Source organism: Bos javanicus, chromosome 14, assembly GCF_032452875.1.
Source record: "Bos javanicus breed banteng chromosome 14, ARS-OSU_banteng_1.0, whole genome shotgun sequence".
Classification (NCBI taxonomy): domain Eukaryota; kingdom Metazoa; phylum Chordata; class Mammalia; order Artiodactyla; family Bovidae; genus Bos; species Bos javanicus.
In genome coordinates this window covers 51274001-51296342 of record NC_083881.1, presented here as the reverse complement: position 1 = coordinate 51296342, position 22342 = coordinate 51274001, and the positions used below count along the sequence as shown (strand labels likewise).

The window sequence follows — 22342 nt, the reverse complement described above, 5'->3', positions numbered from 1 at the left end:
GTTTACTCAAACTCATGTCCATCTAACCAGTGATTTTAACCAATCATCTCATCCTCTTTTGTCTCCTTTTCCTCTTGCCCTCAGTCTTTCATGGCATCAAGATCTTTTCCAATGAGTTGGTTCTTCACATCAGGCTGCCAAAGTAGAAGCTTCAGCTTCAGCATCAGTCCTTCCAAAGAATATTCAGGACTGATTTCCTTTAGGACTGACTGTTTGATCTCTATGTTGTCCAAGCAACTCTCAAGAGTCTTCTCTTGTGCAACAATTCAAAAGCATCAATTCTATGTTACTCAGCCTTCTTTATGGTCCAACTTTCACATCTGTACATGAGGACTGGAAAAACCATACCTTTGACTAGATGGATCTTTGTCAGCAAAGTAACGTCTCTGCTTTTTAATATGCTGTCTGTTTGTCACAGTTTTTCTTCCAAGGAGCAAATGTCTTTTCATTTCATGGCTGCAGTCACCATCCTCAGTGATTTTGAAGCCCAGGAAAATAAAATCTGCTATTGTTTCCAATTTTTCCTCATCATTTGCCACGAAGAGATGAGACCAGATTCCATGGTCTTCATTTTCTGAATGTTGAGTTTTAAGCCAGCTTTTTCACTTTCCTCTTTCACTCTCAAGAGACTCTTTAGTTCCTCTTTGCTCTCTGCCATTAGAGTGGTATTATCTGCATATTTGAGATTGTAGTTATTTCTCCTGGAAATCTTAATTCCAGCCTGTGATTCACATAGCCCAGCATTTTGCATATAGGCACATTATTGGCATAAACTTGCTTTTAATAGTCTCACACAACTTCTGTTATGTCAGTTCTTACCTATCCTTTTTCATTTCTAATTTTGTTGATTTGTGTCCTCTCCCTTTTTTTCTTGATGAGTCTGGCTATAGGTTTCTCAGTTTTGTGCTCTTTTCAAAGAAACAGCTTTTAGTTATGTTGATCTTTTCTACTATTTCTTTTTTAGTCTCTATTTCATTTATTTCTGCCCTAATCTTTATGATTTATTTCCTTCTACTAATCTTGAGTTTTGTTTTTCTTTCTCTAGACGCTTTAGGTATAACATTAGGCAGTTTATTTGAAGGTTTTCTGGTTTCCTGAGGTAAGCAAGAACTTCTTTTGCTGTATCCATAGGTTTTGGATCATCAGGTTTTCATTTTCATTTGTCTCTAAGTATTTTTTATTTCCTTGTCATTTCTTCAGTGATCTAATCGTTGTTTAGTGGAATATTTTCTAGACTCCATATTTTGTGGCTTTTTTTTAAAGCTTTTTTCTTGCAGTTCATTTCTAATTTCATAGTGTTACAGTCACAAAAGATGCTTAATACAATTTCTGTTTTCTTAAACTTATCAAGGCTTGCTTATGTCCCAGCATGTAATCTCTCCAGAGAATATTACAATCATAAGGCAATATAACTGATGAATATGGGTGCAAGAATCCTCAACAAAATACTAGCCAACCAAATCTAACAATACATCAAAAGGATTATATTCCATGACCAAGTGAGATTTATCCCAGGGTTGCAAGGATTTTTCAGTATCTATAAATTAATCAGTTGACACATCACATTAAACGATAGAAAAATAAAAGTCATATGATCATCTCAATAAATGTAGAAAAAGCTTCTGTAAAATTTAACATCCATTTATGATAAGAACTATCCAAAAAGTAAGAATAGAGGTAACAAACCTCAACATAATAAAGGCCATATACAACAAACCCACAGCTAACATCATATGTAGTGGTGAAAAGTTGAACACATTGCCTCTAAGATCAGGAACAAAACAAGAATTATCACTTACACCAACTTTATTCCACATAGTTTTGGATGCTTTACAGACAGCAATCAAAGAAAAATAAATAAAAAGGAAACCAAATTGGAAAGGAAGATGTAAAACTTTCACTGTTTGCAGATTAAATTATACACAGAAAATCCCAAAGATACTACCAGAAAACTACTAGAACTCATCAATGAATCAGGTAAAGCTGCAGGACACAAAATTAATATAAAGAAGTCTGTTGTATTTTATACACTAACAACAAAATACAGAAAGAGAAATTAAGAAAAGAATGCCATTTACCACTGCATCAAGGCTTCCTGACTTCAGAATACAGGAATCAAAACAGCATAGTAGTGGCAGAAAATACAGATCTATGGAATAGGATAGAAGGTCCAGAGATTAACCCATGCACCTATGGTCAACTAATCTTTAACAAAGGGGGAAAGAATATAAAATGGAGAAAAGACAGCTTGTTCAATAAATGGTACTGTGAAAACTGGACAGCTACGTGTAAAAGAATGAAATCAGAACACTTTCTAACACCATACACAAAAACAAACTCAAAATGGTTTAAAGACATAAAAATAAGGCCAGACACTATAAAACTCTTAGGGAAAATATAGTCAGAACACTCTGTGACCTAAATTGCAGATCCTTTTTGATCCACCTCCAAGAGTAATAAAAATAAACACAAAAATAAATAAATGGGACTTAATTAAACTCAAAAGCTGTAGCAAAGCAAAGGAAACCATAGATAAGACAAAACAACAACCCTCAGAATGGGAGAAAGTACTTGCAGACAACACAGTTGATAAAGGATTAATCTTAAAAATACACAAGCAGCTCATGCAGCTCAATATTCAAAAAGGAAAAAAAAAAAGAAGTAATAAAAAAATGGGCTGAGGACCTAAATAGAAATTTCTCCAAAGATGATAATACAGGGGGGCCAACAGGCAAATGAAAAAATGCTCAACGTCATTAACTATCAGAGGAATGCAAATCAAAATCACAATGAGGTATCACCTCACACTGGTCAGAATGGACAGCATTAAAAAAATCTACAAACACTAAGTGCTATACAGGGTGTGGAGAAAAATGAACACTATTGCACTGTTGGTGAGAATGTAAATTGATAAAACCAACATGCAGAACAGTATAGAGGTTCCTTAAAAAACTAAAATAGAACTACCATATGGCCCAGCAATCCCACCACTGGTCATAAAAAAACCTGAGAAAACCATTATTCAAAAAGGCATATGTACCATAATGTATGACTGCAGCACTATTCACAATAGCCTGAACATGCAATCAACCTAAATGTCTATCAAAAGATGAATGGATAAAGAAGAAGAGGTACATATATACAAAGGAATATTACTCAGTCATACAAAGGAATGAAATTGGGTCCTTTGTAGTCAGGTAGATAAACTTAGAGTCTGTTCCTCCAAGTGAAATAAGTCAGAAAGAGAAAAATAAATATCATATCTTAACATATATAGAAATGGAATCTAGAAAAATGGTACTGGTGAACATATTTTCAGGGAAGGAATAAAGATGCAGACATAGAGAAGACTTATGGCCCAGGGGGAAGGAGAGGGTGGGAAGAATTGAGAGACTAGGACTGACATATATTCACTACCATGTGTAAAAGAGAGAGCTAGTGGGAAGCTGCTGTATAGCACAGGGAACTCAGCTCAGTGCTCTGTGATGACCTAGAGGAGTGCTATGATGGGGAATGGGAGGGAAGATCAAGAGGATGAAATATATGTATATATACAGCTGATTCACTTTGTTGTACAGCAGGAGATAACACAACAGCAGAAAGCGATTACACTCCACTAAAAACAAACAAACAAAAAAGAACAAGAAAATACCTACAAATAAACCTACCTAAAGACACAAAAGAACTGTACTGCAAAAACTATAAGATGTTGATGAAAGAAACTGAAGACCACATAAACAAATGATAAGATATACTATGTTCTCGGACTGGAAGAATCAATATTATTAAAACGATCACTTTACCCAAGGCAAGCTATAAATTCAATGCAGTATTTATCAAATTACCAATGGTATGTTTCACAGAACTGGAACAAAAATTGTTTAATCTGTATGGAAACATAAAAAATACTCAATAGCCAAAACAATCTCGAGAAAGAACAGAACTGTCAGAATCATGCTCCCTGATATCAGACTATATTGCAGTCATCAAAACAGTATAGCACTTGCACAAAAACTGACACATAGATGAATGGAAAAGGGCCCAGAAACATGCCCACAGTTATAATCATGACTGAAGCCACATAGCAGCAGCAGCAACCTATGACAAAGGAGGCAAGAATATATGACAGAGAAAAGACTGTTTCTTCAATAGGCAGTTATGCAAAAACTGAACAGTTATGCATCAATGAACGAGATTAGAACATAGCACCATATATAAAAATAAACTTAAAATGTATTAAAGATCTAAATGTAAGACTGGATACTATAAAAATCCTACCAAAAACATAGGCAAAACAAACTTTGATACAAAGTACAGCAACATTTTTTTTTGCATCTGTTTCATAGGGTAAAGAAAACAAAAGCAAAAATAAATCAGATGTATTATTAATTAAACTTAAAAGCCTTTATATAGCAAAGGAAACTATAAGCAAAATGAAAAGACATTTTACAAACTGGGAGAGAATATTTGCAAACAATGCAACCAACAAGGGGTTAATTTCTAAAATATACAAACAGCTTATACAACTCAATATAAAAAAAAAATGCACAGAAAACCCAAATAGACATTTCTCCAAAGAAGACATACATATGGCCAATAGGTACATGAAAAGGCACATGAAAACTAAATTTCTCACACCTGTTGGAATGACCATTATCAAAAATTCCAAAATTAATAAATTCTGGAGAAGATGTGAGAAAAGGGATCCCTCACATAAGGTAAATGGGAATGTAAATTGGTGCAGCCACTGTGAAGAACAGTATGCAGGTTCCATAAAATACTTAAAAAAGAGCTGCCATATAATCCAATAATCCCACTCCAGGGCATATATCCAGAGAAGATTAAAACTCTAATTCAAAAAAACATACGCGGGTATATACCTGTGGTGGATTCATTTCGATATTTGGCAAAACTAATACAATATTGTAAAGTTTAAAAATAAAATTAAATTTAAAACAAAACAAAACAAACAAACAAACAAACAAAAAAAAGATATACGTACCCAGTGTTCACAGCAGCACTATTTACCAGTGCCAAGAAATGGAACCAATCCTAATGTCCATCAACAGGTGAATACATAAAGCAGACATTGCATACAGCATACATACATATAAATTCACATATATACATATACATACATATGAAATATTATATTACATATATAATGGAATGTTACTCAGCCATTGAAAAAAATGAAATAATGTCATTTGTAGCAACATGAATGGGCCTAGAGATTATTATACTAAGTAAAGTAAGTCAGACTGAGAAAGACAAATATATGATATCACTTATATGTGGAATTAAAAAAAATAATTTAAAGGAACTTAATAACAAAACAGAACTAGACTCATAGACACAGAAAACAAACTTGTCATTATCAAAGGGGAAGTGAGGAAGAATAAATTGGGAAACAGCGATTAACAGACATACATCACTATATAAAATAGATAACCAAGGACCTACTGTATAGTACAGGAAACTATACTCACTATCTTACAATAACCTATAGTAGAAAATAATAGATAGATATAACTGGATTACTTTGCTTTATACCTGAAACACTGCAAATCAACTACACTTCAGTAAAAAAGAAGATTTTATTTATTAGATGTTATACATAAACTTCATGGTAACCATAAAAATAAATCTAGAGCAGAGATGCAAAAAAGAAAGGAAAAGGAAACTGAGAAAAATATAGAAAATCATCAAAATAAAATAATAATATTATTATTTTTTAATAATAGAAATAATAGAAAAAAAATAGATACAGAGCAACCAGAAAAAAAAATATGGAAATACTAAGCCCTTATTTGTCAATAATCACCCTAAACATAAATAGGCTGAATTCACCAGTCATAACACAAAGTACACAGAATACAAAAACACCCAAATATATGCTCTCCAGGAAACTCAACTCAGCTCTAAAGGTGAGCATAGACATAAAGGGAAGGGATGGAAGACCATACTCAATGCAATGGCAGCCAACTATACTCATATGAGACAGAATTCAAACCAAAAATGGTAACAAGAGATAGAGATGGACACACTATAATGATAAAAGGTACAATTCATCAAGAAGACACAATAATTATCAATATGCACACCCCCAGCACAGGAGTACCAACATATACAAAACAATTATATTAAAAATATTTTTTAAATGCCTGGAGACAACGGAAAAGAAAAGAAAATATAACAAAATCTATCAGATGCATCAAATGTTGTACTAAAAGGAAAGTTTATAGCCAAGCAGATCTATCTCAAGAAACAAGAAAAAATTTCAAATATACAATCTAACTTTTCACCTAAAAGAACTAGGAAGAAAAGAACAAAGTCCTAGAAGGAGGAAAATAATATAGATCGCAGCAGAAATAAATTGAAATGAAATTTTAAAACATAATAGAAATGATCGATGAAATTAAGAGCTGAATTTGTAAAGATAAAGCTTTAGCTAGAATCATGAAGGAAAAAAGAAAGAAAGAAGGCTCAAATAAACAAAATCCAAAATGAAAGGGAAGGAATAACAAAAGATATCACAGAATCACAAAAACACAAAGGATTATAAAAAAATACTACGAGCAACTATACACCAACAAACTGCACAACCAAGAAGAAATGGATATATTCTTAGAATCATACAATATCCAAAGATTAAATCATAAAGAAATAAAAAAATCTGAATAGATTGAAAACTGGTAAGGTAATTAAAACACTAATCAGAAATCTCACAAAAAACAAAATTCCAGACCCAAAACAGCTTTACAGGTGAATTCTACCAAATATTCAAAGAATACTGAATACTGATGCTTCCCAAACTCTTTGAAAAAATTATAAAAGAGGAATGTTTCCTAACTCATTTTATGAAACTAACATTAACCTGATACCTAAACCAGACGAGTACACACACACAAAAGAAAATTACAGATCAACCTCTCTGATGAACATATATGTAAATATTCTCAACGAATATTAAACTTAATACAACAATGCATTTAAAAAATCATAAGTCATGATCAATTGGGATTTATTCCTGGAGTGAATGGATGGGTCAACATCTGCAAATCAATGTGAGATATACATGTTGAGGTATGTATACATAAATATATGAATATATATATATATATATACACATACACACAGATGTGGGTATACAGACAAATATACCACAATAAAAAATGAAAAATAAATATCATATGTACAATTCAATAGATACAGCAAAAGCATTTGACAAGATTCAACACACATTTATGACAAAAATCTCTCTACAAAATAGGTATAGAGGAGAGTACTTCAATGTAATAAAGGCCTAGAAGGCAGAAATGGAAAGATATTCCATTATTATGGATTAACACTGTTAAAATGTTGGAAGAATTAACATTGTTAAAGAAAATGCTACCTAGAGCAATCTACATTTTCAACACAATCCCTATAAAAATTCCAACTTTTTTCCAGAAACAGAATAAAAAGTCCTAAAATTTATATGAAACCATAAAAGACACAGAGTGACTAAAGCAATTCCATAAAAAGGACAAAAATAAAGATCTCACACTGATTTAAAATTATATTACAAAGCTATAATAATTAAAATAGCATAATATTGGCAGAAAATCATACCTAGAGCTCAACAGAATAAAATTGAGAGCCCAGATAGACCTACAAATATATTGAAAATTAATTTATGACAAATGAGCAAAGAAGATACAATTGACAAAGGATAGTATTCAATGAAAGGCACTGTGAAAACTGAATAGCCAAATGAAAAATAATAAAATCAGACCACTATTTTTTGCCATTTATAATCATCAACTCAAAGTAGATTACAGACTCAAAACTATAAAAGGACTAGAAAAAAGCATGGACAGTATAGACAATTTGTTATCGATCTTAGCAATATCTATCTGGATATGTCTCCAAGAAAAGAGAAACAAAGGCAAAAATAAACAAATGGGGCTACATCAAACTAAAATGCTTCTGAACAGCAAAGGAAACGACTAACAAAATGAAAATACCACCTAATGGAATGGGAGAAGACACTTGCAAACCCTACATTAAACAAGGGCTTACTATCCAAAACAACACTACGAACAAAGCTAGTGGAGGTGATAGAATTCCAGTTGAGCTATTTCAAATCCTGAAAGATGATGCTGCAAAAGTGCTGCACTCAATATGCCAGCAAATTTGGGAAACTCAGAAGTGGGCACAAGACTGGAAAAGGTCAGTTTTCATTCCAAAGAAGGGCAATGCCAAAGAATGCTCAAACTACGGCACAACTGCACTCATCTCACACACTAGTAAAGTAATGCTTAAAATTCTCCAAGCCAGGTTTCAGCAATACGTGAACCGTGAACTTTCTGATGTTCAAGCTGGTTTTAGAAAAGGCAGAGGAACCAGAGATCAAATTGCCAATATCCGCCAGATCATTGCAAAAGCAAGAGAATTCCAGAAAAACATCTATTTCTGTTTTATTGACTATGCCAAAGCCTTTGACTGTGTGGATCACAATAAACTGTGGAAAATTCTGAAAGAGATGGGAATACCAGACCACCTGATCTGCCTCCTGAGAAATCTGTATGCAGGTCAGGAAGCAACAGTTAGAACTGGACATGGAACAACAGGTTCCAAATAGGAAAAGGAGTACCTCAAGGCTGTATACTGTCACCCTGCTTATTTAACTTATATGCAGAGTACATCATGAGACACGCTGGGCTGGAAGAAGCACAAGCTGGAATCAAGATTGCCAGGAGAAATATCAGTAACCTCAGATATGCAGATAACACCACCCTCATGGCAGAAAGCGAAGAAGAACTAAAGAGCCTCTTGATGAAAATGGAAGAGGAGAGTGGAAAAGTTGGCTTAAAGCTCAACATTCAGAAAACTAAGATCATGGCATCCAGTCCCATCACTTCATGGCAAATAGATGGGGAAACAGTGGAAACAGTGGCTGACTCTATTTTTCTGAGTTTCAAAATCACTGCAGATGGTGCCTGCAGCCATGAAATTAAAAGACACTTTCTCCTTGGAAGGAAAGTTATGATCAACCCAGAGAGCATATTAAAAAGTAGAGACATCACTTTACCAACAACGGTCCATCTAGTCAAGGTTATGGTTTTTCCAGTGGTCATGTATGGATGTAACAGTTGGACTATAAAGAAAGCTGAGTGCTGAAGAATTGATGCTTTTGAACTGTGGTGTTGGAGAAGACTCTTGAGAGTCCCTTGGACTGCAAGGAGATCCAACCAGTCCATCCTAAAGGAGATCAATCCTGGGTGTTCATTGGAAAGACTGATGTTGAAGCTGAAACTCCAATACTTTGGCCACCTGATGCGAAGAGCTGACTCATTGGAAAAGACCCTGATGCTGGGAAGGATTGAGGGCAGGAGGAGAAGGGGACGACAGAGGTTGAGATGTTTGAATGGCATCATCGACTCAATGGACATGGGTTTGGGAGGACTCCGGGAGTTTGTGTTGGACAGGGAGGCCTGGCGTGCTGTGATTCATGGGGTCACAAAGAGTCAGACATGACTGAGCAACTGAACTGAACTAATCCAAAATATAAAGGAGCACTTATAAAACTCAACAAGAACAAAACCTGTTCAAAAAATGGAAGAAGGATTGGAGATTATGATTTTTCCAAAGAATTTCTGGTTGGGTTGCAAAAGTAGGAATGCAAGTGATACCAGAATAACAGGCAAGTTTGGTCTTAGAGTACAAAATGAAGCAGGGCAAAAGCTAACAGAGTTTTGTTAAGAGAACACACTGGTCATAGCAAAGACTCATTTCCAACAACCCAAGAGATGAGTCTACACATGGATGTCACCAGATGGTCAAAACTGAAATCAGATTGATTAGGTACTTTATAGTTGAAGAAGGAGAAACTCTATAGAGTCAGTAGAAACAATACCTAGAATGACTGTTTCTCAGATCATGAGCTCCTTATTTCAAAATTCAGGTTTAAATTGAAAGAAGTAGAAAAAAACCACTAAACCATTCAGGTGTTACCTAAATCAAATCCCTTATGATTATACACTGGAGGTGATGAATAGATTTAAGGGATTAGATCTGGTAGACAAAGTATCCGAAGGACTATGGATGGAGATTTGTAACATTATACAGTAGGTAGTAACCAAAAATATCTGAAAGAAAAAGAAATGCAAAAAGGCAAAGTGGTTGTCTGAGGAGGCTTTACAAATAGCTGAGTTAAGAAGACAAGCAGCATGCAGGGGAGAAAGGGAAAGATATATCCAACTGAATGCAGAGATTCAGAGAATAGAAGGAGAGATAAGAAGGCTTTTTAAAATGAACAATGCAAAAAAATAGAGGAAAACAACAGATGAGAAAGACTACAGATCTTTTATAGAAAATTGGAGGCATTAAGGGAACATTTCATGCAAGGATGGGCACAATAAAGAACAGAAACAATGATACCACTCTAATAACAGAAAGTGAAGAGGAACTAAAAAGCCTCTTGATAAGGGTGAAAGAAAAGAGTGAAAAAAGCTGGTTTAAACCCAACATTAAAAAAACTAAAATCATGGCATCCTTTCCCATAACTTCATGGCAAATAGAAGGGGAAAAAGTGGAAGCAGTGACAGAACTTACTTCCCCGGACTCCAAAATCACTATGGATGGTGACTACAGCCATGAAATTAATATATGCTTGCTCCCTAGAAGGAAAGCTAAGACAAACCTAGACAGGATAACATATTAAAAAGCAGAGACAGCAACCTCCAAAATGAATACCACAATAACAGAAAGTTAACTAAAATGAAAAGAATAGTATTATGTCCCAGATGAAGGAACAAGATAAATTCCCAGAAAGACAATGGAATGAAGTGGAGATAGGAAACCTTCCAGAAAAAAGAATTCTGAATAATGACAGATAAGATGGTCCAGGATTTTGGAAGAGAATGGAGAAGATGCAAGAAATAATTAGCAAAGACCAAGAAGAACTAATGATGGACTTTGGCATCATTAGATGGTTGAATGGCATGACCGACTTGATGGACATGAGTTTGAGCAAATTCTGGGAAGTTGGTGATGAACAGGCAAGCCTGGTGTGCTATAGTCCATAGGGGAGCAGAGAGTCAGACGTGACTGAGCCACTGAACTGAACTGAACTGAGAAGAACTAAAGAACAAACAAACAGAGATTAGCAATATACTAGAAGGATTCAACAGTAGAATAACTGAGTAGGAAAATACGGTAAGTTACTTGGAAGACAGAATGGTGAAAATCACTGCTGCAAATCAGAATATAAAAAGCAGAGACATCATGTTGCAGAGAAAGGTCCATATAGTCAAAGCTATGGTTTTTCCAGTAGTTATGTACAGATGTGAGAATTGGGCCATAAAGAATGCTGAACACCAAAGAATTGATGCTTTTGAATTGTGGTGCTGGAGAAGACTCTTAAGAGTTCCCTTGGACTGTGAGGAAATCAAACCAGTCCAACCTAAATGAAATCAACCCTGAATATGCATTGGAAGGACTGATGCTGAAGTTGAAGCTCCAATACTTTGGGCACCTGATGTGAAGAGCCAACTCAATGGAAAATATCCCAATGCTGGGAAAAATTGAAGGCAAAAGGAGAAGGGAGCAGCAGAGGATAAGATTATTATATAGCGTCACTGAACATGAGTTTGAGCAAACTTTGGACAGTAGTGGATGATGGAAGAGCCTGGTGTGCTGCAGTCCATGGGGTCACAAATAGTCGAACAACCACAACAAAATTCATGCACAAATTCCACTAAAGTTGACTATGTCTGTCTTCTAGGTTATGTACTTTGAATCTTTGTTCTCATTAGTATATCACTATGCTTTCCCATAATACAAGTGATCCTTATCATTATTAATAATAAATTATACAGCATTCTTAATTTTACACATTCACAAGCTAATTTACCTATCAGAAATCTTTAAAAGATTAATAAATTCAGTTAATATTTCAAAATGAAAACAAAGTTATGACTGACAGTCTAAAGTTCTATGCATCATAAACTCTGTATGTTTTTCTAATATAAATATTGACATGTATACACAATGTATGCATAAATACATACATATATGATGTAATGCACTGTCTTATTTCACAAGTAATGTTTTCAAGTATTTTCTTTAATCTGTCATATACTGTAAGTGCTTATTTTTTTCTAAGCCTCAGATTTTATAAAAGAAACAAGCACTAAATACCTTTTGCAAATATATATCACTCATTTTTAAAATATTTTCATTATGGCAAAGCAATACTCAGTCAACATAAAGATAAGCATTATTTTTTCTTTACCTCTACAGATAGGAACAGGAAAATCCCATGAGGCTGTATTGACTGAATTGGCTATACAGGTGAGTTGAGGGTGGCCATCGAGGATATACCCAGTTACACAGCTGTAGCGGATCTTGTCTCCAACATCAAATCTTGTACCATATAACACACCTTTGGGTGGAACTCCTGGATTTCCACAAGAGCTACTCTGCAATTCTACAGAATAGAAGGAAGAGGAGTTTACAGTTATTTTAATACATATTTTTATGTTTTAGATTTATAAAATTACATGTAGATACAGATGTCCTTTCTCCTTTTAAGAAGATTTACAAAATAATGGAAATGTCCTCTATTTCAATTACATCAACAGAGAAGTATGGAAAAGGACCAAAATTTTACTGAATAGGTATTACATGCCTATCTTCATGCTAGAAAAATTTAGATATTTGTTATTAAGTTTGTAACAATTGTTTAAATTAGGATTTATTATTCATATTTTACACCTGGGTTCTATCCTTCGGTTTAGATATTTTATATTATTTTTGTAGCAATTTTTAAAATTAATATTTATTACTCATATTTTACAATCAGGTTTTAGCCCTGAGTCAGGAAGATCGCCTGGAGAAGGAAATAGCAACCCACTCCAATATTCTTGCCTGGGAAATCCCATGGACAGAGGAGCCTGGTGGGTTACAGTCCATGGGGTCACAAAGAGTCAGACAAAACTGAGCAACTAAACAACAAATAAATCACATTTCACAGACAATTAAAAAGAGCAATATCATTTGTGTGGCTTTTTCAATGTTATATTCTACTAACATAGTAATATAAAAATCAAGTTTCATCAATACACTCTCCATTACTTTGATGCTTCTGCTGCTGCTGCTGCTGCTGCTGCTAAGTCGCTTCAGTCGTGTCCGACTCTGTGCGACCCCATAGACGGCAGCCCACCAGGCTCCCCCGTCCCTGGGATTCTCCAGGCAAGAACACTGGAGTGGGTTGCCGTTTCCTTCCCCAATGCATGAAAGTGAAAAGTGAAAGTGAAGTTGCTCAGTCGTGTCCGACCTCAGGGACCCCACGGACTGCAGCCTTCCAGGCTCCTCCATCCATGGGATTTTCCAGGCAAGAGTACTGGAGTGGGGTGCCATTGCCTTGATGCTTCTACTTAACCTTAAACCATGAACATTCATCTGAAAATATTTATATACATTTTGGGTGCAAACATTTTTTCACTTAAATGACATATTGGTGAAATTCAAGACACTGGACTAGAATTTAAGCTCTAATATGTGTTTAACCTTGAGAATATAATGAGAATTATCATAACAAGTGCATACAGTTGTGAGTTTTAAGTAGATCAATATGCAAAATATCTGGAAACTGACTGATATTCATCTGTTACTTTGTTATTTTATTAGTTTATGCTTAAAGTATACAAGTATACAAATATAAGAGATTTTAAAAAAATATTCATTCCAGAGAAAAATACATTTTCACTTTAAGAGAAAAAATAGAAACGTTTTATAGAAGTAGAAGAAGTTATGGAATTTAATGAAGTTAGGGGAGAATAGTATTTCCTAAATTTTCTACTAGATTATTTACATTTATACTATAAATCATGATCAACAGAAATACAAATAGTAAGGAATAAATGGACTAAAAGATATTCCAGTTTGAGTAAAGTTAACTTTGATTTAGTTAAAAGTATTATACAAATTGTAATTAACTAGGTAATTAATTAACTAATATTAAGGAAAGCTGGATAAGAGTATGTATATGGGAGCCCTGTACTATTTTCATAATTTACCTGTAAGTCTAAAATTATTGCAAAATAAAAAGCTAAAAAAGACACTGCAATGCAAAAATAAAGTATATTTCCAATTAAACCTGATATTCATCCTATTTGTTCAGTTAGTAAAGTGGATGATATCACTTTACGTTAAATCAAATAATTATAAACCATTATAATGCTGCTGCTGCTGCTGCTAAGTCGCTTCAGTCGTGTCCGACTCTGTGCGACCCCGTAGACGACAGCCCACCACGCTCCTCCGTCCCTGGGATTCTCCAGGCAAGAATACTGGAGTGGGTTGCCATTTTCTTCTCTAATGCATGAAAGTGAAAAGTGAAAGTGAAGTCGCTCAGTCGTGCCCGACTCTTAGCGACCCCATGGACCGCAGCCTACCAGGCTCCTCCATCCATGGGATTTATCAATAAAAATATTAAGTAAAAATACCAAAATAAAAAACACTTTATAAAATGTAGTAGCAACTGTATAAAATCAATAATCATTTATGGATAATTAGTGCAGTAAACAAAGTTGAAATTTTATATTTTTACCCATAATATGCACATGGTACTTTTGAGAGTATTTCTTAAGTGAACAAAATTTTTTATTTGTTTAATTTTTCAGTGGTACTAAAAAGAAAAAAATCAGTGATGAATTTCAAATGAGGTCAATCAGTGAAAGAAGTATTGAAGATTCATAGAACTTTCCTTATATACATTAGAAATAAAGTATATACTTTCAGTTTAAAGCAATTATTTAAAGTTCTCAAGCCTAGAAATGTAAAGAACTTGACTATTATTAATTAAATATCAATGGTTTCTATAAATAACAGGTAATTCATTAAGCTACCTTAGCATTTAATTATACATTATAAACTACTATTTGCAAAATATTTTAAGTATCTGTAACCATGGTTAAGGATTTTTAATATTTCACTTTACCATTTCATAAAGGCAAATTCTATAGTTCATTTTCAGTAAAGTTTAACGCATTTATTTCCTGTAAATTTTCAGTCATTCTTTACAAAATATTTTTGAAATGAACAATTTATTTTGGAATAGTTAATTTTTAAGAAAATTTAGTTGATTAATAGATGAGCTGTTTGCTGCAAGAGAGGGGAGGTTAATAAGTTTTGATGAAATGAGTTAAGAATTCAATCCCTTGAATATAGTAAAGAAAAAGGAAATAATTTTAATGAAATTACCACTTGTGTTTTTAGAATAAATCTATTCCTTCCCTCTCACCCCTCAAGAAATAATTGAGGTCAGGACTTCAATTATCATGAACTTTTACATCTAGGGAAAAAGGAGTTTCCAAATTATTTCACAAGAAGCTTCAGGTGTAGAAATGAAAGGAGGAAAAGAAAAAGTGTCTAAATAGTTGCTATGCTCAAATTTAACTTTTATTTACATGAACAAATAAATATTACACAGAAAAAAAGTACTAAAGCAAAAAGAAAACATATGAAGTGAATCACTGAATGCATAATAACACTGATTCGAGTTTTAAAGATTACCTAATCTTACCTCTTGCCTTGTGGCTGAATTATATTGAAAACAAAAGACAGATAATAATTTAGGCTGTTTCAAAATTAAGCTAAAAGAAAAAAATCCAAAATATATCTGGTTCTCCTCTTCAGGAAACTGCTGCTATTGTTTGCCCTTGTTCTTTGACCTTCATTAAAAATAACCTACCCGTCATCTTCTGTACATTGAGGAATTCATGAACACATTATTAAGAACTTTCACATTCAGGTTTAATAGATCCCAATTGTATAGCCATTGCTCATGGTTTCTATTTTTTGTCCCCTCCCAACCCTTTAATTTGGGACTCCTCTCTCTATGCTGTTTATGTCCATTTTAAAACACAGAGCCAAGAAATATATGTTATTAGCTGGAAGAATTATATGCTTCCCAGATAGTGACAGTGGTAAAGAATCTATCTGTCAATACAGGAGATGTAGTGAGACAGATGTGGTTTGATCCAGAAGATTCCCTGGAGTAGGAAATGGCAACCCACACCAGTATTCTTGCCTGGAATATATATATATATTCTGTATATATATAGCATTTTTTAAAATGGTGGGCTACTCTCCAACTCTGCAACCCAATGCTATGTAGCCCATCAGGGTCCTCTGTCCATGGGATACCTATAGCGGATTCATGTTGATGTATGGCAAAACCAATACAATATTGTAAAATAATTAACCTCCAATTAAAATAAATAAATTTATATTGTAAAGTAATTAACCTCCAATTAAAATAAATTTATATTAAAAAATAAAAATGCTATATTCTGATTAAACATTCATGTTTTATTCTTGATTTTTCTAAATAGTGTTGCAATATGAACTTTTACATAAAATTAGCTTTTTGTCATTACTATAAGAGTTGTAAAACTAGCTAAGATAGACTAATTTTTAAACACTGCTTCTACCAGCAATCAAGAGTTTGAATTTCAAGAGAAAACGAAGATATACATGGAGAGGTAGCTCAGTAATACACGTTGCAAAGTAATCTGATGCTGGGAGGGATTGTGGGCAGGAGGGAAAGGGGACAACAGAGGATGAGATGGCTGGATGGCATCACTGACTCGATGGACAGGGAGGCCTGGCATGCTGCGATTCATGGGGTCGCAAGGAGTCGCACACGACTGAGCAACTGAACTGAACTGAAGTGACAATTAATTTAATTAATTTATTCATCAGAAGCTCTTGAGGTTTACCATTAACAATGCTCTATGATATGTACCAGTGTAAAAAACACCGCATTCCCTGCTTTCTAAAAATCAACAGTTTGAGGAATCTAATATCCTCAGTCATTGAAACCAACTCTGAACCATATTCTGATTTCAGCATTCATTTTCACACCTTCAGTTCAGTTCAGTTGCTCAGTCATGTCAGACTCTTTGCGACCCCATGAACTGCAGCATGCCAGGCCTCCCTATCCATCACCAACTGCTGGAGTCCACCCAAACCTATGTCCATTGAGTCAGTGATGCCATCCAACCATCTCACCCTCTGTCGTCCCCTTCTCCTCCTGCCCTCAATCTTTCCCAGCATCAGGGTCTTTTCCAATGAGTCAGCTCTTCGCATTAGGTGGCCAAAATATTGGAGTTTCAGCTTCAACATCAGTCCTTCCAATGAACACCCAGGACTGATCTCCTTTAAGATGGACTGGTTGGATCTCCTTGCAGTCCAAGGGACTCTCAAGAGTCTTCTCCAACACCACAGTTCAAAAGCATCAATTCTTCGGCACTCAGCTTTCTTTATAGTCCAACTGTCAAATCCATACATAACTACTGGAAAAACCATAGCTTTGACTAGACAGATCTTTGTTGGTAATGTCTCTGCTTTTTAATATGCTGTCTAGGTTGGTCATAACTTTCCTCACAAAATACCTAGCATCATATATAATTTCCCTCATTGTACAGAAAGGGAAATTGGGAATCAAGTAACTTTCCCAAGGCCACACAACTAGTAAGTTTTAGACTTGGGTATGTCTCTAAATTAAAAGACTTAGATCATTGCACAAGTACATGCTGTTACCCAATGAAAAGTGATGTTCATTCCACAAATGTTTATTAAGCAGTTGTCATGGGCAATGTTTGGGGGACTGTTGTTCAATCGCTCAGTTGTGTCCAGCTCTTTGTAACCCCATGGACTACAGCACACCAGGCTCCTTTGTCATTCACTATCTCCTGGAGTTTCCTCAAAATCATGTCTATTAAGTTGGTGATGCTACATAACTGCCTCATACTCTAGCACCCCCTTCTCTTAGTTTTGCAAATGACAGACATGGCTCTTCCTTCATAGAGTTAATAAATGATGCTAACCAACAAAATAAATGACTACAGAATATTAATTATAATGTAGTAATTGGGATAACCAAGACCCCATTTTGATTCCTGGGTCAGAAAGATCCCCTGGAGAAGGTTTAGGCTACCCACTCCAGTATTTCTGGGCTTCCCTGGTGGCTTAGACAATAAAGAATCCACCTGCAGTGCAGGAGACCTGCATTTGATTCTTGGGTTGGGAGGATCCCCTGGAAGAGGGGAAGGCAACCCACTCCAGTATTCTTGCCTGGAGAATCCCCATGGACAGAGAAGCCTGCAGTTCTTGGGGTCACAAACAGTTGAATTCAGCAACTTAGCAGGTAGGTAGTTGGGATAAAAGAAACATACAGGCTTAAATAAAAGTATATAATTGAGAAAGTTTAATTAGTCTAGATTATGACATAAGTTTTTTTTTTCTTTTTTATATTATTTTTTATTTTATTTTTTTTACAATATTGTATTGGTGTATACCCATGGTGGATGCATGTTGATGTATGACATAAGTTTTAAAAACAGGATAAAGACTTAGCTAGAGCAGGGATCCCCAACTCCTGGGCTGCAGTCTGATACCAGTCTGTTAGGAACCAGGTGTGTTCACCTCCTGAACACAGCAGGAGGTGAGCAGAGGGCTACTGAGCAAAGCTTCATCTACCACTCCCCATCGCTTGCATTACTCCCTGAACCATCTCTTCCTCCACCCCAGTCAATGGAAACTTTGTCTTTCACAAAACCAGTCTCTGGTGCCAAAATCTTTAGGGAGCTAGAGGGGGAAAAATATGAGAATTATCAAGCATATTCAAAATTTAAAGTATAAGAATCAAAGAACTCTAATAGTTATTAGATTTAAAAATATAGTGAAGATAGTTCTATGACTGTGATAAGGTTGAAACTAAATTTGTATAAAAGTATTCCAAAAGGGTTGGCCAAAAAACAGATTTATAGTGAATATACTGGAGAAGGAAATGGCAATCAACTCCACATTCCTATCTGGAAAATCCTGTGAACAGAGCCTGGTGGGCCACAGTCCATGGGGTCACAAGGAGTCAGACATGACAGTGACTAAGCAGCAACAGCAGTGAATCTATATAACATGCATATGTCATGAATAGAAAAGAGAACTTCTCCATCATTAAATGTTACTGTGAGAGAGATACTATAAGTACTTCCAGAGAGAAAAACTGAGAGTAAATAATTGGAATCCCTAAATGTATATATGAGCAGAGATTTTCATATTATGTATGATATGTACAGTGTGAGTTTACTTATACTAATTCAATTTAATATGAAAAACTGTGTTAAATAGGATCACCAAAATTAATTTTAAAAAAGAATAACAGCCAAAATAATGTATGTATACTATTTGGATTGGGGAGTATCAACTTTAAAGGGCTGTTGATAAGATTACATAAAATTATATTTATATATATATATATATATATATGTCATTTATATGCTGAGCGAGCACTCAGTACATGGTAGTTGTTATTATTAGCTCAACAAACTGCAACTTTACTATTATTACAATCAATTTTGCATTTGAGACATCTTAGTTAGGTGTGATTAAGTTATGATCTACTAAAGGTAGGGTCATGACTTCACTGTGGACAAAAATGTCACTTGCCATATCAGTAAACAAAGGATGTTGCAGCCATCAAGCCATGAGCCACTGCATCCACACCCAGTTGTACACCTTTAGGCAACTGAGGATGGAGAAATAAAGGAAATTGACCCTTCGCACCTATTATGATTAAGGTAAGGTTCAAGTTAAGACCCTTTGTACCTGTTAAGGTACAAATTAAAGGAATGATTTTGTTGAGTCTACATCTTTGCATTTTTCTACACATAGAAAAGTGCTAAGTTCATTAATTTGAGATGTCTAGTTTTTTTATAATAGCAATATTTTTGTGTTCCAACTACCCATTGTTATAGGATTTTGGTTTTCTGTTTTTGAGGGTTTTTTTTTTTTTGCAAAAACTTCTATGTATAGTGGCTCTTCCCTTACCTCATCAGAACAGTCCCTCAGAGCTATCTGAGAGATTCTCTCTCTGGCTTAAGTCCTCAGTATGTATGGCAAATAAAACATAATTCTCAACTTTTACGTTATGCATGGTTTTCAGTCAACATCATTAAATGCTAATTATTCAAGGTGTAATCTCAACTCCTGGCTTCCCCATGGCACAGCAGTAAAGGCAACTCAGGAGACACAGGTTTGATCCCTGGGTGGGGAAGTTCCCTGGAGGAGGAAATAGCAACCCACTCCAGTATTCTTGCCTAAAAAGTCCCATAGACAGAGGAACCTGGCAAGTTGCAGTCCATGGGGGTCACAAAGAGTTGACCATGACTGTGCATGCAATCAAGAATCTCAACTTTCAGTAGATTTGTATAACAATATTTACAAAATGTCACTGACTCATTCATTCTTTCATCTCTTGGTTGGTATCATATCAAGCACCATATAAGGTACAGTGCTTATAGAAAGATCTTCCCTGTATTGCAGCCTAACATGATCCCAATAAGTTAAAGAATAAAACGTTAAAAAGACAATTTAAATCCTGAGAGTATATATAAAGAACTATAAAAGAACAGAATCATATTTTTCTTGGAGAAATTCAGTAAAACTGCCAAGTAATTTAGAAAAAGATGAGTGATTTATACTAACAAACACATTAAAACAAACTTGGTTCTAAAAAAATAAATCCCCATTTGCTAGGAACACATGGGTACTTGTGAAAGGCAAGATACTTAGCAAAAAATCGAGAAGAAAACCTGACCTTGAAAACTGGCATAAAAATCAAATGAAAAAATAATGGATACCATGACTATACAATTGCATAGTTGTTCAGTCAAAAAGATGAAGCATGATCCTGCTGAGATCAATTAACAATGCTTTAAAACATTGTGAAATTATATCTACTAAGGGAAGTAAAATCATGTTGTTTATACTTCTTACAGAAAATTAATCTCAGGGTTTTATTTTCCAGGTGATTAAAAATAATTTAGAAGACTGTAACATCAAGTTTAACCACCTTAGTACCTCTCATCCTGAGACTACCAAGCACTTAACTAATACATTTTTTAAAACTTTTTTTTGTAGTACAAGATGTTCTTTTATCACAGATACTGAGCCATTTCACTCACATCGGACATAAATGGTCTTTGAGAATTCATTGGAGACTCTGGTTTGACTAAACATTTTGTGAATATTTTGAATCAGTCATTCTATTTATCATGTGCCCATGGACTTTTATTTCAGTAGATATAATCAAATAGAATTTACTTCTTTACACATTTGCCTATTAACATCTTGAAACAGGGGCTCTAATTCATCTTTGTGTATCAAGAACTTGGTACACTGTGTGGTAATTTGGCAAGCAAACAAAGAATTGTTCAATCAATTGAGTTATCTCTTTTGATAGAAAAATATAAAAGATGATCATCACAGAGTTTATAAGAGTAATGTTTAGACACAAAACAGTAGATGGCAACAGGTGCAATAGAAAAGAGTAGAAGGCATATCATGAATTAAACGTGTATCATAATAAGCAAAGAAACACATTGGCACCAACTTGTATGGGTAAAATTACATAGTTGTGTCATTCAAAACGGTTTTCTTATGCAAACATATTAACTGAAAAAAGCCAGTTTCTAATCATGAGAATAAATCCTAAGCTGCTGGTCATACCACAGTTCTCAACGGGATTTTGGAGATGGAACAAACATTAGGCCACATTCCTCATTTTAGAAGTCATCCTGAAGCTTCGAAAAGTCTCAGATTTAGCAATCAAAAGGATAAATTCCCATTTTTAAAAAATTATTTTAACTTAATGAAAAGGAAGTCAAACTACTGACTCAGAAAAATAAGAAATAAGAGCAGAGGAAAGGCTAACAGAGTTTTGCCAAGACAGTGCACTGGTCATAGCAAATACTCTCCTCCAAAAACACATGAGACGACTCTACACATGGACATGACCAGACGGTTAATACAGAAATCAGATTGATTATATTTTTTGCAGCCAAAGATGGAAAACCTCTACAGAGTCAGCAAAAACAAGACCATGAGCAGACTGTGGCCCAGGTCATGAATTCCTTATTGCAAAATTCAGATTTAAATTGAAGAAAGTAGGGAAAACCACTAGACCATTCAGGTATGACCTAAATCAAATTCCTTATGATTATACAGTGGAAGGGACAAATAGAATCAAGGAAATAGATGTGATAGAAAAAGTGCCTGAAAAACTATAGAAGAATTCATAACATTGTACAGGAGGCAGTGATCAAAACCATCCCCCCAAAATAGAAAAAGGCAAAATGGTTGTCTGAGGAAGCCTTACAAATAGTTGAGAAAGGAAGAGAAGTGAAAGACAAAGGGAAAAGGAAAGATATACCCATCTGAATGCAGAGTTCCAAAGAATAGCAAGGAGAGATAAAAAAAAGGCTTCCTAAGTGAGCAATGAGAAGAAATA

General features: G+C 34.7%; 1 protein-coding gene across 1 annotated transcript in view; it reads right to left on the bottom strand.

Moving 5' to 3' along the window:
• The window catches only part of CSMD3 (CUB and Sushi multiple domains 3), a 1469335-nt gene that overhangs the window by 1131252 nt on the left and 315741 nt on the right, over positions 1 to 22342 (bottom strand). Inside the window, exon 4 of the mRNA XM_061439111.1 lies at positions 12281 to 12475. Coding sequence (XP_061295095.1) covers positions 12281 to 12475 — 195 coding nt within the window. The remainder of the gene's footprint in view (positions 1 to 12280; positions 12476 to 22342) is intronic.